The sequence below is a fragment of the Montipora capricornis genome, chromosome 6 (assembly GCF_036669925.1).
Source record: "Montipora capricornis isolate CH-2021 chromosome 6, ASM3666992v2, whole genome shotgun sequence".
Taxonomy (NCBI): Eukaryota; Metazoa; Cnidaria; class Anthozoa; order Scleractinia; family Acroporidae; genus Montipora; species Montipora capricornis.
The window spans coordinates 36,185,494-36,204,317 of record NC_090888.1 but is presented as its reverse complement, the minus strand read 5'-3'; the positions used below and the strand labels follow the sequence as shown (position 1 = coordinate 36,204,317).

The following is an 18,824-nucleotide window of genomic DNA, read 5'->3' as shown; positions in this document are numbered from 1 at the left end:
ATTATCAACATTTGTTTTGAATTTAATGAGGAGCATAGCTAGTAACAGGCAAACCAAGTCACTGGTTTTCGTTTTTGTTGTCTTCTGGCAGACCTAGGAAACGTATTTAATCAATGGCTCAGTGGTAATTAATATTTTTATTTTGTTTTGGCTATGCAAATCCCTTGAATGCATTTACGGGTGAATTTCTAAAAACTGCAACAGTTACTGTATTAATGCCAATAGTTAGCAAAATACAGCTAGTTAAGTTGAGAAAAAAGCCCCATGAAAGCTTATAGATGTCAGAAACAAACTTCCTGTTCAGTACTTATTTTCTCTATGCATTTTATCTGCTGTTGTATTTGTGTTATCTAAAAAGGTCTGAATATTACTATGTTAATGTCTATCACAAATTATAATTATTATGATTAGATTAAATGTCAATTTCTATCCATAATGCTTCAAAATCATACATGTATGTTGTTCTACTAAGATCAGTCGTGATAACTGATTATTGTTCATAAAAAAGCCCACACCTCCAACGTTTGTAACACTTGGCAATGAAGTAAATGAATACCCTGAAAGATTAGTATTGGATAGTAAATCCTGACCAACTTTTATCTTAATCTCAGTAAGGCCCACTCTCAACAAAGGAAAATACAGATTAGACAACATAGTTTGAAGGTAATGTCAAAATTTCTAGCTGTTAAGCTCCTAATATTGCAATGCAGGATAGAGAAATATTCATCAGAGAAGCTCTCATTGACATATTGTAATGGAAATCATGCACAATATAATATTGAACATTTTAAAATTTGTTATCCATAGGATCTTACCCTAGACAGGGACTGATCATTAACATTAACTTCAAATTTATGCCAATAATTACTAGCTATTACAAGATACTTAGTCTTTTCAGCATTAGTAGTAAGCTTGTTGGCATGAGGCCAACCACTTCAAGGTCATGATTTAATTTAAACTGTAACATGTCCCGGTCGATTGTAGACGTCGTAAGACAATTTTATTTGATATTGTGACATAGAAGATCTCTTCAGGTCTTGGAGCATTGGTGAGCTTTATATTTGAGTTACGTTCATTGATATTATGAATCTCCCAAAACATTGCTATGATGTCACGCCGCAAAAATAAAAAATCGGTCTGGGGCCAAATGATTGTGTGATGTTCAGTTTGTATGCGCAATAACAATAGGTTGCACTATCCTTAAGTTATTCTGAATTCTGTTTGTTTTTTTGTTTTGTTTTTTTGTTTTTTTCAGGGGTTGGAGGTGCTGCAAAGGCACACAAAAGCAGTTTACATGCAATTGCTTTCATTTTACGTCAGGAGGGCTTTTTTGGTGTTTACAATGGGTTAGTTTATTTCATTTTGATATAATGATAAAAAGAAGTCACTTTGAAAGTTCTTTATGTAGTAATTGAACTTAAATGTGAACTTAAATTTCTCTTCATTTTTTCAGGTTATCAGCTGGTCTTCTCAGACAAGCAACTTACACCACAACAAGATTAGGGGTTTACACTTCACTAATGGAGAAGTTTAAAAGGTAAATTTGAAGCTGAAGCATGTTCTTATTGAAGTTAAATTGTTGCAAATCCCCCATGTGACACAAAGTGTCCAGTGGAAGGCTGATTTATTCTACATCCCCTTGCCTTTCTTCGCCATTCTCTTCCCCTTCCCTTCCCCTGATGTCACCATTTGAAAAAAGAATGTTTGCCTGTTGGACAAAATTGAGAAAAAGTTTATGATGTGAAATATCAGACAAACCGGTAAGTTTGCATTGTCCTCATTACCCCTTTAACACCCAAACTGGCCTAAACTGGCCAAAACTGGCCAGACTTAGTATTTTACTCTCTCTTACTACAAGCCCTTCCAATCTCACCACCTGCTTGCATTTGTATCAGTATTTTCTTCTGGTGAACTTACCTGCCACAACTGAAAAGGTATCAAAAAACCCATAAAATAAATTCAGTGATAATTCTTCAGTTAACCCATTGACTCCCGGGGATTCCCCATTGACGAGTAAAATCGTCTGGCGTTAGACTCTCAGAATGACCCGGCCAGGGCTCGAACCCAGACCGCTTGATCCGGGGTGCAGCACGCTAACCGTTAGGCCCCGCACCTCCCACGAAACACCTTGTAACTTATGGCACATTATCAGCTGAGACCTTGAGTCACCCTTTGCACTTCACAAAACGACTTGCTAACAACCATGCCAGTGGTGAAATGCATGGAACTTGAGCTTGCAATCGTTTCATGAAAAAAATCGTGTGGTTTAAGTGCCTATAGAGGGTTTTCACATGACGTCACAGCAGCCATGTTGGTGTTCCAAAACAAAGAAACAGCGGCCATGTTGGTGTTCCAAAGTAATCCTCTGGGAATTGAACTCTATTTTTATGCAAAGAGTTTCTTTTGTTTCATCAAAGTAGCATTTATTTTAGTCACGTGAGTGAAAACGCTCTATCACCCCGACACACTTTTCCAATTTATTTTGTCTCCAAAATCGTCCCAAGTACGTGGTGTTTTTAGAACCTTTAGATTATTTCACTTTTTTATTGGCTTTGAAAAGTGGTCACTATGATTAATAACCGAGTGATGAAGTGAAATGTGTTCGATACCGCATCACTGTTTTCAAAGAACTATCTCAATGAAGATTAATTGGTAAGAAAAAAAAACCTGGTATTGAACCCATTCTCCTTTATGCTCGGTTATGGATCAAAGTGTGATCACTTTTCCCATTTTTTAAAGCGCATACAAAAGTGTCATTTTAATCAAAAGGTTCTAAAAACAACACGATGTATTTGGGACAATTTCGGGGTATAAATAAAGTGGGAAAGTGTGTTGATTGGATACACAATTTAAAGATGGTGGCCACACTGGAGATTTCGTTGGTGAGGAAGGCTGCATGTTTATTCCTTATTTTCTGTCGGGAAGTTTCCATTGAACGAAAAGCGATTAGAACGAAAGTACATTCTATATTATAACATTTTATGGTATTCATGAAAAGACATTTATTAAAACTTCACTCGTCCAACAGACGACCTTTTGAGTTACGTACTATACTTGACTGGACGGGTTTTTAGTCAACTGGAATGACCACGGATGTGGTTCCCTGTTAAGGAATTCAACTAATTACATAGATGAACACCCATATTAATACCCAACATGAAGTGTCCCGTTAAATCTAAGCATTTGCTCCTTATTTGTAACATTGGTTGTCGTCACACTCAATTGTTTACTATGGTAAATGGCCTTTACTAAGGTAAAGTGATGGTTGAAAAAGTTTACTAAGGTAAAGTACATTTCCGGACACAAGGGCACCACTCACATAATGAAAAACGAGGTAAGAGGGCTGTTCTGTCACACAAAACGTGATTACAATGATAGAAAATATAAAATATCAAAGTAAACGTTTTTGCACAGTTACTAGCTGCTGAGATCTACACCTTGGATTCTGAACGCATTATTCCTTTAGTTGCTTCTCTTCTCGTTTTAATTATCACAATCAGAAGTTTAGAGAGTCTAGATTCATCGCTTTACAGATTGTTTTCTTCATGAGAAAAACCATCAGAAACTGAGGACCTCTTTCCTCTTCAGAAGTGTTCGGCTGATTCAGCGGAGGAGACTTCGAGATTTGCTGTGGCCAAGGCGTGGCTACATGTAAGACCTCAAGGTTGGTTTGAAGTTTGTTCATCAAAACCCAGCCTTTTCTACCTTTGCTGAAAGAACATTTTTTTAGTTTCAAAGGAGACATTTCATTACGTTTTCCGACGAGTTGGACTAGGTCGCGCGGGCATCACAACCTGCCAAGATCAGGTTAAGTTTATCAAGATTTTGAGCAAGAGCGTACTAGAAAGGACATGTGGCAAACTGAATTGTCGATGGAGGTGCTCATTATAGACACTTGAAGAAGACACTCGCAAAGTTCCAAAAACCATTGTTACATGCTGTATCTGCATTGTACACCAAGTGCTAGGGGTGTGGAGATTTCCAATCTCTTTAACGACTCTTTCCATCTGAAGGTCCCACAAGCCTGTTTGAAACATAACGTTTTGAATATAAAATGTTCACTTATCAACAATTAGCATAACTTTGCAGAACCTCTCTATTTTAGTCTAGTAACAAACTGGACAAACTTTTGAACTTGTACTTCTAGACTTTTTCAAAGTTAACGATTACCCCTTTAATTTGGGTAAGGGTGTCTGATACAGTATTTACAGGAAAGCAAACTTAATTGTCAGAGTGAAACACAACTGAACGTGAATGTACAAAATTTTTTGGACACAAGTGCTATCGCACCCCACTCCCTTTTGGCACCAAGGATCATTTGTTCTGCCCGGTGATAGTGTTACTCGCTCGTCGATAGGGCTTCAAAGCAGTATTTCGACAGCGTCTCGATTGGGAAACAGCAAACTAATCCATAAACAAAGTCAACACTTTCGACCATTTGCTTTCTTATTTATTACACTTATATTGCAAGGGCTTATGGGAGTTACAATTCTAGGGGGATTATGGGTCACGACCCTTACACTCTCCCCCCCCCCCTTCCTCAAAAAAAATGTCCTTCGTGACATTTGAAACTAAACTGCTGATAATATCTCCGGGTTCTACAGATCCTACACGTAATACTTCTGGTGAAGTACTATCTGTGGGTTGCGCAGGTCCACAGAATGCACGATAAACAGCTAAGCTTCAAGTTCTCACACTTTACAAAAGTGTGGATGGAAGTCCTTGCTCCTTCAGTGGTGGCACAAAGGACTTAAAATGTCAATGCAGACATGTTCACATGGTCCTAGTTTTCAATAAACAACAAAGATAAAAAAATGTTCTCATGCAGTGTCGTGGTAATGGTTGAGATATCCTCCTCGACTGTTCTAGTGATTACCAGCTAACTGGGTACCAGGGCATAGTTGTAAATCCATGCTGTGGACAGTACCAAAGTGGTTGGTGGTGAGATGGCATACCTAGCCACGTTGGAGGGAGATTGGGTGCAGCTGAAACCGTATGCATATTAGTCGTTGCTCCTGGAAAGAATGAAGGCTGGCCAGGGACATCATAACGTCATACAGACTGGGACTGCTTGGGTTCTACATGAGGGGTGTACTCATTCTGCAAGTCATTGTCAGGTGCATGTAGCTCAGGTTCTACTTCCAGTAAGAGGTCAGCAGTACCATCCGTAGCCACAGAATCCTGTGTACTTAAAACTCTTTTGCTTCTGGGTGTTCAACAGTGTTACTCGGATGTTCAACCTGCAGCTGGTCAGCACTCTTTTCTTTGGCCCAGACTCGGATCAGACTTCATATACTGGAGAATCTTGACCTTTTTGTTCTACGACGACAGACACTTCATTTTCCCAGTACGATCTCAACTTTCCTGGACCTCCTCGTTCACTCATGTTGTGGACAAGCACTCTATCACCTAGTTCCAACACAATGCTACGCACCTTCCTGTCATACTGCTTCTTCCCATGCTGGGCATTCCGCTGGGCAGTTTCTGAGGCAATCTCGTACGCCTCTGACATAGCATTTCTCCACTTCTTGACATACTCTGGCACTAAAGCCACTGGGAGGCTTAAGATTGAACATCAGATCAATCAGAAGGCGAGGGGCTTGCCCAAACAGTAGGAAGAATGGTGACTAACCCGTGGCATCATTTTTGTACAGTTGTACACATGTACCACTTTATTCAGATGAGCGCGCCATCTTGACTTGTGCTTTTCTGGCAGTCCAGAGCATGGATAGGAGTGTCCTATTAAATCTTTCTACTTGGCCATTTCCCTGCAAATGATATAGTGTTGTTCTAGAGTGACGAGCTCCAGTAAGTTTGTCCAAGTTGTAAAACAGTTTATTTTCAAATTCACCACCCTGATCATGGTGGATTGTTTCTGGGAGTCCAAACCGCAAAATGAAGTTGTATATCTTGTCGGCAGCTGTTTTCACAGACTTGTCTTTGGTTGCATAAACCTGAACGTATTACGTGAAATGATCCATAACAACCAAAATGTATTCATAACCTCCTGTGCTTGCTTTGAGACGGAGGAAATCCACGGATACCATCTGAAAGGGCGCTGTGGTAATGATAGGTTGCAATGGCTCTCATTGTTTCATTGCAGGTGGTTTAGACTTTGTAACAGTGTGTTATGTCTTCCTTTATATTTGGCCAGTAGAACCGTGACTTAGCCAGGTCAAATACTCTTTCTACGCCTAAGTGGCCCATGTCTTCGTGGAGTTCTATAAAGATGGTCAGGCGAAGCTTCCGGGGTAACACAACTTGTTGATTGAGGCTCGTTTTACGCTACTAGATATTGTCACTTCCTAAAGATAGTTTGTTCCACTCACGTAACATCTGCTGAACTTCCTTTGATTCACTTTTATTCTCCTTGACTGAGGGATGTTTTCCTGTCTTAGCAAGATGCACAACTCTACTTATCACAGGATCTAATGCTTGAGCTTTCCTAAGGTCAATATGCTGCTGTATGCTTGGACTGTTGTAATCATCATCAATGGCAGTTATGGAATCTGTCAGAGCTGTTAACCATGAAACATCGCCTTGGCTTTGAAGTCGCGCAGAACAGATAGCAGCTTGTACAACCTTCCTTGACAACATGTTTGTATGTAGTCCACAACGTTTGATGGCAGTCATGACAATGTGTCAGCATCATTGGTGGACTTCCCAGGACGATATTTGATTTGAAACCTGAAATCTGCTAATTCTCCAACCCAGTGTAGACTTGTTGCTTTCAGCTTGGCAGAAATTAGTACGTATGTCAAAGGGTTGTTGTCAGTATGTTGTCAGGCTAGTAGTACAGGTAGTCACGAAATTGCTCTGTAATTGCCCATTTCAGAGCAAGAAATTCTAAATTTCCCGCATGGAGATGGTAGTTTTTTTCAGTTGCTGTGAGAGTACGTGATGCATATGTGATGACTCTAATTTTTCCATCGTGTGGCTAATATAGAATTGCCTGAGACCATCCTTGCAGGCGTCTGTGTGGACAATAAATGGTTTTTCATAATCAGGATTAGCCTCCTTCGCAGCCATTTTTAGGCTCGTCCCTCCCCACAAACGCCTGCTCAACCGAGCCATACATTCCTTTCCCATTGCTTTGCCTATAAGACAATCTATCCAATCACAATCAAGAAAAAAATCACTTTAAATTTCCCTCTAAGTCTGTTTGGAGATGTTCTTTAGCCCCGACGTTGAAACATACAATATTGTAGTTTGGATTATGGCGAGTTACGATGGATAAGACACCGAAAAAATATATTTGTTGTGAATTTAAGTGCATTTTATTATACCCATTCACTGAAAACAAACTTCTCTTCGGAACAGTTTACATTTGCGCGGTTTAAGTTTAATACTTTGTTGTCGAAGTAAGCGCAATACTTTTCATACATGTTCAACATGTTCCTCAAACGATTTACTGAACAAAAAAACATCGTCCAAGTATGGGATGGCTATTTCGTCTCTTAATTCTCCAAGGCAATGTTCCATGTACCTTTGAAAATTTGCAGGCACATTCGTTAGGCCAAAGGGTATGCGCACCCACTCATAGAGACCCCATGGAGTACTAAAAGTGGTGTACGGTCGGCTCTTGGGTGAAATAAACCCCTGATGGTAGGCCTTTCCCTGATCTAATACTGTGAACCAAGAATTCCTGCCCAAGCTACAGAGCTGTATCCAAAGTTTCTTGGATCCTTGGGATCGGGTGTCGGTCAGGATTGGTACAACGGTTTAATTCTCTATAGTCCACACACACACGTAAGGTTTCATCTTTTTTTCTGACGCACACTACTGGAGATGAACATGATGACCGCAATTTTGTGATGAACTGCTTGTTGAGTAGATCTTCAATGTAGTGTTTCACTTCTTGATAAAGGGGCCGCGGGATTGAGACATACAAATGTAATTCTCTGGAGTGGTGTACTGTCGGACAAGTCAATATCCATCTGAAGATCTGCTATACACCCAATATCATCATCAGTCTTTGCAAATGATGCAGCTTCTTCTTTCAACAGCTTCCGGACTACTTCCTGATGTTGCACGGTTAGACCGGTTATATCAACTTCAGGGGTTGATACAATTCTGCAGTATTTTTAACCCCATAATGACTATGAAGAATTTTCTTCAGGAGGTCAAGTGACAGATCCTTAAAGGATTCCAGGTAACTTCTGAAAACTAACCCAGGACTGATGGCGCGAATCACTCCATCCACAATCTCATGCTCTTTGTACTTTTGTTGAACACCCGTTTCGATTTGTTTCCATAATGAACTGTAATTCATATTATCTTTTTGGTCTGGATCACCAATCTGGCCGGTAATCTTAAACTGACGTCGAAGCACACTCGTGGATTCAATAAGAGAATGCAAAGGGGATGACATGCCATCACCTGTCTGTGAATTTAACTCCTGCTTGACCTTAGTACTACCTACTTTGCTCTCCAATTCCTTGATTTTCTGTTGGTGCAGAAGCTTAAGTTCTTCGATTTCTTTCTTTAAAGAAATTAACTCACTCTTATCTTCTTTAACATCTTTGAGTGGCGGTGGAGTGTCAACCAATGTCTTAACGATAGCTTGGAGAAAAGTCACTTTTTCCTCTTCCTCCGCAGCTGTTAAATCTTTTTTGATAACTTTAGCTATTTTATTGATAATCGGAACCTTTGTTTTGTCCTTCAATTCCTCTCATTTATCTTCAAATGCTTTGCAACCAGCTCGGTATTTTGTACAGTCGCTTTGCACAGTTCTGTGTGGATTCTAAATTGAAGCTCCTCTGCCATTTCTTACTTGAACTTTTATCGTGACACTTTATTCGACAATACAGGTTCTTAGTCTCTTACCTCGTCTATTTGGTTGCATCGGCTTTACCAAAACAGTTCACTGGGCGTGCGGCCATATTTGTATCACTCAATCACATCGGCTGAGCTCATCGGCTGGTATTTAGACGTGTAAACGGCGTTGTTCTTTCCTTCTATTGGCCGAACTGTCACATCGGGGTCACCAATTTTGTTACTCACTCGTAGATAGAGCTTCAAAGCAGGAATTTGACAGGGTCTCAAGTGGGAAACAGCGAACTAATCCACAAACACAGTCAACACTTTCCACCATTGGCTTTCTTATTTATTACACTTATATCACAAGGGCTTATGGGAGGTACAACTCTAGGGGGATTATGGGTCACAACCCTCACACTTGATTCTCTAAGGTTTTCGAACAGTTCCTTTTTATCTGGTGCCCTCTTTGCATCTTTGCTCTGGGATTTGATGAGTTTGTTAAGCAGCTCATCTTTTATACTCTGTTCACTGTGACTTACTTTCTTCTTTTAGTAGCTATAGACTTCTTTTTCTTTGAATTTTTTTTCTTGAAAAATAGGCGTTTAGCTTGTACCAGGCCCTCGTCCTCATCTGTCAAGGCATGATCAGCATCGTCTGCATAATTCCGGTCGTATTTTGCCCTTTTCTTCTTGAGGCTGTCCCCCGTCTGCTTTCCAAGCGCCCGGGCTAAACTGGCTTCTTCTGCTGTATCTAGTTCACTCTCGTCAATGTTGCTGTTTGTGGTGGTACTTTCAATTGGTGCGGAGAAGGCAGGACTTGCTGGGACTGGGACTTGGTGCAGAAGAAGCCAATGAGGTTGAGGCTGTCCCCATCGCCGAAACATATTTGGGACTGAATGGAATCCCTTGTACCCCAAAGTTCATCTGGGTCGTTGAAATCATGACTCAGTACCTTCACTGTCCTCCCCTTTTGTTTGCTTTTATCTTTCACGGTCTTGTACTTCTTGTTCAAGTGGTTCATTTTATCATGGCATCTTCTTGCCCACTTTTCACAATAATGGTCGTTTACTGAATTCCTTGCTTTCCTTGACAAGTCTAGCCGCTATGCGTTCCCACATAGCTTCCAGACGTTGCCCCTTCTCTCGTTTTCCATATTCCACGCCACAAATTGAGATGAGTAATTTTAGTTCTACTTCAGACCAGTGATTAGTTGTCTGCTCTGACTCTCATATAAAAAGGGGAGGGTTGCTCATCGGAAATGTCAAATTAAACCCCTAAAGGAGACGAATTTGGGCGTGACCCAGGTTTTTGTTTTTGTTTTGGCCCCTAAAGAGACCATATTAAAACACAGAGAAACAAAAAATACCGTGACTTTTAATAATGGCAAAGACATTATCATCTAATACTTTCACCTACCTGAAGAAGTGTAAAAGTGTAAATATACACTTTTATATTTCTTCGCGTGCAACCCTGAAGGAGACCTTCACGGCTACATATGCTTGCGTTTTGCCCAGAACACCCTAAGTGAGACCAAAATCCGAAATTTACACCCCTAAGCAAGACGACGAGCATCTCTCCCCTTTACTGACAAAAACCCATACTCACAGAAATTGTGTGATAAGCTCGGGCTGTCTCATGTCAAAAACGTGAAAAACTGTCACCTAAATAAACAAAGCTAAGATAAATGCAAATTAAACCATACCTTTGCGGGTCGGTTTACCAAAGTAAACTTTACTTACATCTTTCTGCCGTTGCTATCACAATAAACCAAATCGCCATTTTACCATGGTAAAGTGGACAAAGTCGGTCACACTCAACTTTGTGTTGACCATAGTAAACTTTTTTTACTATGGTAAAAAATGCCCGAGTCTGACCACAACCAATGAAGTTAATTTGGGGATTTAGGTTGCTGTTGTCTTTGCCTGTCAGGAGCAAAGTTTAGGGGACACTTTGTGATGCTAATTTTACGTATTCCTTGACACTTATGATGCTGAACTTGGAAAAAAGAGGGTATCCTGGGGTGCATATAACTATTAGGATTTTTGGATATATCTGGTTATCTTTGTTGCTAGGAATTTCCTATAATCCTCCTTTGTTAATAGTAGTCGTACCAGTAATTGATCCTGATGTGTGGAATTTTGAATAAGTATGTATAATTTTTGATTGGATTGTTACTGGTGCTCTAAATGGTAGTCTGTTGCCTCTGCATTATATTACAACTTCTCAAGACTAATATAGTGTCTTATCACCTTTCTAGTCCTGATGGGAGCCCTCCTTCATTTCTCCTGAAATGTGCTTTAGGTTGGTGATTTATTGAAGTGTTTTAGTGATTTCAGTTCACTTTAGTTTGTGTTTGTAAGGTCTCAAGTAAACAGATTACAAAATTAAGACTAACATTTAGAGTTATTGAAGTCCCAGTGTCCATTTTTATCACTGCCTATTTAGAGAGCAACTCTTATGTTGGGGGAGGGAGGTTGCTATTAAACATAACATACAGTAGAAATGCATACGTTTAATCCATAGAATTTTCAATTTTTCTCCAAACAGCATCTCAACATGAATACTGATTCCATTTTACAGCTAACTCGAATGGTTGATTTTATTTTTTTCTTTGTCAGACATTACCAAAAACAGCTAATAGTTTTGATACATGCATGTGTGCTTGAATTGAAATGCTGTAATAACATTAGCAATTCATTGAATGGTGCTTTACAAACATCCATAAATTGTAGTTTGCTGAATCTAGGAAATGCTTGTGGGAGTGGAATGAATAATAAACAGCATAACCTATAGTGTGTATCCTTTTAATGTTTGTTTGTCCACAGGAATGACAGCGGGAGCAATAGGTTCATTTATTGGTACACCTTCAGAGATTTCACTCATAAGGATGACATCTGATGGAAGGTAAACAGAATTGACACTAATCAATTACCTCTGGCTTACTTATATATTACACAATTGCAGTATTGCAGGAGTGTCATCTCGCGAACTAAATGAAGCAGGCTTCCTTTTAATGAACATTAAAGACTAACGCAGAAGACCAATTCTTGATTGTATTGCTTGAAAAAAGAAAACAAAATGGTTTTGTCAGAAGAGTTGGTAAAAGTAACTTAAGCACCATAAGAAAACTTGCGAGCTGCATTTTCGAGCATTTGCCCAGGTCTGGGTTGTAAATGGTTTACCTAGGAGATGGAGGAGATTTGCTGTTTATGGAACCATGGAGACATAAATACACAAATAATTCGGTTGGGTTTAAGAGTACCTATAGATAAAAAATAAAGTTTGTAGGCCTTTTTTGTTGCCTTTTGTGTTACCTTGATGTAATGATGTGATGGGACTCTTCACATAACATGGCAATTTGCAGCCTATCACTTGTTTGGGGCCCTTAACTTAGCTTCTGTTTTATTACCATAGGCTTCCTCTCGAACAACGGCGGAATTACACAAGTGTATTTAATGCATTGTACAGAATAATCAAGGAAGAAGGAGTTCTCACCCTATGGAGGGTTGGTCTGCAATATTTGTGTTGTTTTGCTTTGAAAACCTTTGTACAGTGTTTACAGCATGTGAATTACTCTTGCCAGCTCAATGGATTCACTGGGAAACCTTTTTTGCCCGTAATACCCAGACTTTCTAGGAATGAAGACACAGCAAGATTTTTAAAGATACATTTTCACAATCATGACTCCAAATATCCACTAGCTAGCTAGGTCACTGGGAACTGTATTCAATAGCAGTAGCAGTCTTTCCTCAAAGGACTCTTCAAACAAGAAAAGTACAGAATTGAAAAACATTTGTTAATAAGATGCAACTGTGCCAAAGAAGTTTCTTTTCGTCCGAGGAAAGAAAACTTGAGAGAAATTATTTTTTAGAAGATATTCTTTGGGATGGGAATAAACTCCTGAACAAAATGTGAAATAAAACTGGTCTTTTACAGTGGCTTAAGTCCTAATTTACTGGTTGCTTTATTCCTTTTTTCAGGGGTGTGGTCCAACAGTAACTCGTGCCGTTGTTGTTAACGCGGCTCAGTTAGCAACATACTCTCAAGCTAAACAAGCTCTCCTTTCCACCAGTGAGTACGCTAAACAAGAAAACCTTATTGTTCTAAAAATTTGGTTTATCAACGGAGTTGATAATGTAAATTGACCACCGTACAGAGATTCTAAAAGCTTTTAGAATCTCTGTACGGTGGTCAATTTACGTTATCAACTCCGTTGATAAACCAAATTTTTGTATACTACTTCCCCACCGACGCAGCACCACAGTTTCTTTAGAAACTACCCCTTCATTCTTATTGTTCTAAGCTTGCAATTTGTTTGCAATACGTGTATGTAATACTTATTGACCTCGAGAGAAGTTGAATGTGCCCTTTCAAAGCTCCCGTGATGTTATTTGGGAGTTGGTTAAGTTTTCTTTTTCAAACAACTTATTTACCCTTTCGGAATTGGTAAGTTCAAAGTTATGCAAGGGATAGCCTAAGACTGTCAAGATGTCGGCAACTGTGGGAATTTTGTATCGAGAACATTGCTTTCCTATGAGCAGTACGAGGGAAGGAACTAAACGAGTTTTACAGAACCGGACTCTTTATAAACTCCTCGGAAGACGGAAAAGAAATCCATGTTGAATTGGTCAAGACTGACAAATGAAGAATGTAACTAGTCAATTGAACATAACAACATTAAACCAACATTTTAAGTAAAAGTAGACTGCTAGCAGTCCGAGCTACCCCCTTTTTGGTCACGCAAGCGAGCCGAAGGGAGAATGGGGAGAGAGCGCGAAGTAGCAGTAGTCTCTTTTCGAATTTTAGAAATACCGCTGAATACAAACAAACAATGACACCTAAAGTCAAACAATCACAAAAACCGGCGGGAAGGTGCCTGAAATTTGAAAATTCATCAATAGACAGAGTTGTGAACAGCTTATCTTCTCCCTTGAATTTGTGAATATGTTCACTTCAGATGGATGCTAACCCTGTAAAAATGCACTCTCGGTGCTTTTATTCAGCGGTCATGGCGAACTCGCAACTGGACTATTCTCGCTCTCTCTCCATTCTCCCCTTGGCTCTTCGGCTCGCTTTCGTGGTCTGTCCTTGAGAAATGAATGTTCGTGGATTCTCAAAGTCATACCTTGAATGGACAGTCAACTACTTAAGTGGAAGAGAGCAGTTTGTTAAAATTGATGACCGTATTTCAAAATCTGTTAGTATTAGCTTTGGAGTCCCACAAGGTTCGATAATGGGTCCTCTCATTTTTAACATATATATTGCTGATCTGCAAGGGAAACTTGATTGTGCTTGCCGTCAATATGCTGATGATGCAACCATATATCAAGCATCGAAGCCTGGTGAACTTACATCTTGCATTATCTCAGTGCAACGTAATGTGGATAAGCTGCAATGTAGGGCGAATGAAGCAAATCTGGTTTTAAATCCCAGCGAAACGAAGTACATGTTATTATCTTCCAGTAAACTTTCTTCCTATCATGAACTTAACAACATAGACATTGACTTGAGAGTTGGAAGTACATCCTTAGAACGTGTGTCTTCAGCAAAACTTTTAGGGACCCACATTGACCACAACCTAAAATGGGAAGAAAATGTTAAGCAAATTTTAGCTTCTTGCTATTGCACTCGTGGAATCTTAAAGAAATTGAGGAATTTTCTTCCATCTCTTATTCGTAAGCAGTTAGTTCAGGCCCTAGTACTTTCCAAGTTGTATTATAATTGTGTTATTTATCATAATTTACCACATTGCCTCAAACAGCATGTGCGAACTTTGTTGTGGGCAAATTTGTTGAAAGTGAGGGTATTATAAAGATAAATGGGTTACCTGTTAAAGAACATATCGATTGGCAGCTGTTAAAACTAGTTCACAAGGCGATTTTTTTCTCATGAATGGCCAAGTTACTTGCGACTGAAGCAATTTAAGCACAATCGAACTCTGAGGTCCAGTGCAGCTATGCAGCTTGAAATCCCACTATACCGTAAAATTCCGAAAATACGCCTCTCCGTGTGTAAGCCCCTCCAAATATACGCCCCCCCCCCCCCCCAAATATACGCCCCCCAAGGCGGCATCGCAAAAAAACCCTCCGTTAAATCGCCCCTCCAAATATAAGCCTTCCGGGAGCTTGTACGTGGAAAATTGCCCTCAAATACAAAGTAAAACAAAGCAAAAACGATAAATTTATTTCCAACTGTAAGGCTAGCCCAATCGATTTGGAAACGCAAATTTCCCTCCGTAGATAAGCCCCTCCGAATATAAGCCCTTCCAAAAATAAGCCCTCTTAAATGGCCTTTGAAAATTATAAGCCCCGGGGCTTATTTTCGGAATTTGACGGTACTTATTTTACCTCTTTTTATATTTTTAACTTTATTTGTATTTTAGAAGATATATTTTAGCAGACGAAGAGCCACCTTGTAATAATAATAATAATAATAATAATAATAATAATAATAATATTAATAATAATAACAATTTTTGTTATTATTATTATTATTGTTGTTGTTGTTGTTGTTATTATTATTATTATTATTATTATTATTATTATTGTTATTGTTATTGTTATTATTATTATTCGATTCGATTTGATTCTCTCCAGTTTTCCCACTGGGTAATGTTTATTGTGTCTCAGCCACTCCTCGTAGGTTAGAGAGACAACACTTTCCGTAACAGGTGAGCACTTCCAAGGATGGCTGATAATTGTACACTTCCAAGGAAGGCAGGTACATCTAGCTTGCCAAACCAGGTCTTTGCACCTTTTGATATGCTTCCAAGTGCACCAATCACGATAGGTATTATTGTGACTTTCGAGGCTCCATGAATCCTTCTGATTTCAAATGCTAGTTCCTGGTACTTTTCAACCTTCTCCTCTTCAGTTCTGGTGATGTTCTGGTCCGCGGGCACAGCTATGTCAATAAGTGTCCATTTCTTTGTGTCTTTATGCACTAGAGTAATATCTGGCCTATTATTATTATTATTATTATTATTATTATTATTGTTGTTGTTGTTGTTGTTGTTGTTGTTATAAAGCAAGCGGCTCGACTGGCTTAGAAGGAACCGCTACTGGTCTGTAAGTGAAAGTGATGATCAAATTTGGGCCAAAACAAGTTACTATTTAACAGCTGAGGACCGACTACAGAATTAACGGCCACGAAAAGCCACCACATGTAAAGTAGTCAGAAACTTCTAACAAGAGGTACTTTTGTTCTTGTGCAAATAGTAGGCCTTGCACTCTGTTACGAAGCGCAAATTACGGAGCCTCAGTGGTTGAAAGCTTCCATCTTTAGCATATGAATTTCATTTTTGAATAACTTTCCTTATTTCGTAATGTAAGCTTAATCTCGCGGGGAAATCGCAAAAAATATATATTGAGTTAACGTCGCACGTCGACTGAGATACTAAGTATTACCCGCACAATTCAGACTGTAATCCTATAATGTCAGTTAGAAAATTTATTTACTTTTAAAAAAACCCACGGCATTCGTGAATTTAATGATTGTCAGTAAAGGAAGAATTTCGAACTGTGTGGATCTCAGGGTGCAGATCTCCTCACAACCGCACCAACGCAGAGCTGATCTTCGTCCCGAGTCACAGTCGAAGCCGAGATGTAAGGGTTTTTCTCGTACTATTTCGAACAATCTTTTGTAAAACACGAAGACCTATATACAAAGGTCAAATCATCCAATTTAAATTTTCTTGTACCGCAAGCAAACGGGAAACTTAATACGCTTTTAATTCGCTTTGCCGCATCATCTATAACATGTGTCGTTGGCTCCTAGTTAGGATCGACCTTCCGATTGGCTCAAGCAAATTCTACATTGCATAATTTTTTAAGGTAAAGTTCGATCAATATAATTCCTGCCACTTGAAATCTCTTGTGCCACTTAAAGTTGTTTTTCCTCGCGTCTTCATTCTCGCTGGTAACTGTAAAATGTTTTGACTGCTGCATGATGGCATTTTTCCTTTGTGCTTTCAGGTTATTTCAAAGATGACCTTTTGTGCCATTTTGGTGCAAGTATGATTAGTGGTTTGGCAACTACAATAGCATCTATGCCTGTGGACATAGCAAAAACCAGGTAACGCCGCTCTCGATTGCTTGGATGCGACACAAGCAAAAGTACAGTAAAAACACGCATGCAGAGAAATGAACTTGACTAATAGTGATAAGACGCTACTGCGCTCGCAGGTTTTTTTCCTTCAGTGCTTTCGTCGCTAATGAAAACCAGCCATGCAGCCCATCAGGTTTTTAGTGTTAATTTCGTGATAGCCTAGGATCCAATTAAAATCCACGAATTTTGCAAAACAGACTCAGTTGTAAAATGTTACGTTCGTGTTTTACGGTACATAATAGACCACCCATTCGACGATCTTTCCATTAATTGATGTCCTTGTAAATCCAGTAATAAACTACTAAACACGCTTGGATGTATGTTTTTGTGTTTTGTTTTTTCTCTTTCCTTTTTTAGAGTTCAGAACATGAAGATTATTGATGGAAAACCGGAATATCGGGGTGCTATGGTAAGGGTTTTTTTCTTTAGTATTGACTATTTGTTTATTAAGAATTGTAGTTGCTTGCCTTCCAATTTTAGGTTGTTTATGATTTTCTTTCTTTACAATCTTCGTAAGCATTTGATTCTTTACAGGGCTTGAGAAATTACCATATGGGCCTTCTACCATTGCAGTCATACTATTGTCGATTTGTCGAAATTAGTTAATTGGGTCGTTTTGTTTATTGTATAAATTTACAGGAGACGATTTGTTAGCGGCCGTAGTAGGCCTCATAGTACAAGCGCAAACGTGTAACAATTTTCCCACATCCTGTCCGGGCATAATTTTAACTTCAATTCTGTTTGTGACCAAGTGGTATGTTTCCCTGCTAGCAGAGGTCCTTTTTTTTTTTGCGTTTGCTGGGATGACGAGTAGAATGTGGGAAAAAGAGACCTCTGCCATGGGTCAAAACTCACTGCGTTGAGCATGCGTGGCGGTTACTTAGCAACCGAATCCTCACGTGACACTTCATGCTGTGTGGGCTCACTTAACAACAGCGGAATAACTGTAAAGTAATGCCCGGAGCACAGCGCGCTCAAGTCACAGTCAGCAAACATATCATGGGGCATGCGGCTTGAAGATTGCATGGATCAAAGTGAGTTTCGACCCATGGCATAGGTCTCTTTTTTGAAGTCGTGAATGCGCGCTTGCGCAATGAACGACTTATCGCTGTGTGTTGGGGAAACATGAAGGAATTTCAGGAAGTTTTGATGTAAACTCCCTGGGTGACCTCGCCATTTAAGCGATTGTATGATCGTCTCACATGGTTGGATGCTAAGCTGCTTTGCCGAAGCGGAATTTCTTCGTGTTCTACTGTGGGTTTAATAGTGTTGTTTTGCCCTTTGTTACATACACTATACAAACACATTGTCGCTTTTAAAGCTCTTGATCGAAATGTTTAGGCTCTCAAATTGTAATTCAGTACGCCGACAACGACAGGAATATAGTCCACGGGTTTCTTGCTTGAAAACACTGGCTTTTAAAGCGGCGATTGATGAGCAGAGTGTGAGGGAATAGGGACTTTAAGCAAATCGCTACGGCTGGCGCTAATACGGCTGCCGGAAGTAAATTTCCCCCAAAATGAGACACTGCGCATGTACGTCGGTTGCATCGAGCCGTAGTGTGAAATCTGACTACGTGAGTCAAGATGTTTTACCGTAGCGGCTACTACGTAGGGTTTATTTTGCTTCTCTGGCCCTTTTCAACGGACATCTCGTCATTTTAAGAATTCCATTGGATACTATATCCTTTAAAGTCAATTTAAGTCAAGGATTGTGTCAAGGTTGCCTCTCATAAGCTTGTAAATCCGTATCATGAACTTACGATAAGTTTTGGCAAAAGTGTTGGAATGGCGAAGTGAGTCAAGTGAAATATTCGTGTTCAGCACGAGGTTGTTTTTCTTCGGTTAAGTTTGCTTTGAGGATTTAGTGAAGATGTTTTATATCTGGATACTATACGATTCTATTTTGCTTCTTTGAGTATTGATATATTTGTGTTTTTCACTCGATATTCTTTGAGAT

At 39.5% G+C, this 18,824-nt stretch overlaps 1 protein-coding gene across 2 annotated transcripts in view; it reads left to right on the top strand.

Moving 5' to 3' along the window:
• Nucleotides 1–18,824, top strand: part of LOC138052033 (mitochondrial 2-oxoglutarate/malate carrier protein-like) — a 41,069-nt gene that overhangs the window by 11,362 nt on the left and 10,883 nt on the right. For both annotated transcript variants that reach the window (XM_068898385.1, XM_068898386.1), the window contains exons 3-10: nucleotides 1,256–1,346; nucleotides 1,454–1,537; nucleotides 11,017–11,060; nucleotides 11,585–11,663; nucleotides 12,174–12,264; nucleotides 12,740–12,830; nucleotides 16,733–16,832; nucleotides 17,223–17,274. In XM_068898385.1, the coding sequence (XP_068754486.1) occupies nucleotides 1,256–1,346; nucleotides 1,454–1,537; nucleotides 11,017–11,060; nucleotides 11,585–11,663; nucleotides 12,174–12,264; nucleotides 12,740–12,830; nucleotides 16,733–16,832; nucleotides 17,223–17,274 (632 nt within the window). The remainder of the gene's footprint in view (nucleotides 1–1,255; nucleotides 1,347–1,453; nucleotides 1,538–11,016; nucleotides 11,061–11,584; nucleotides 11,664–12,173; nucleotides 12,265–12,739; nucleotides 12,831–16,732; nucleotides 16,833–17,222; nucleotides 17,275–18,824) is intronic.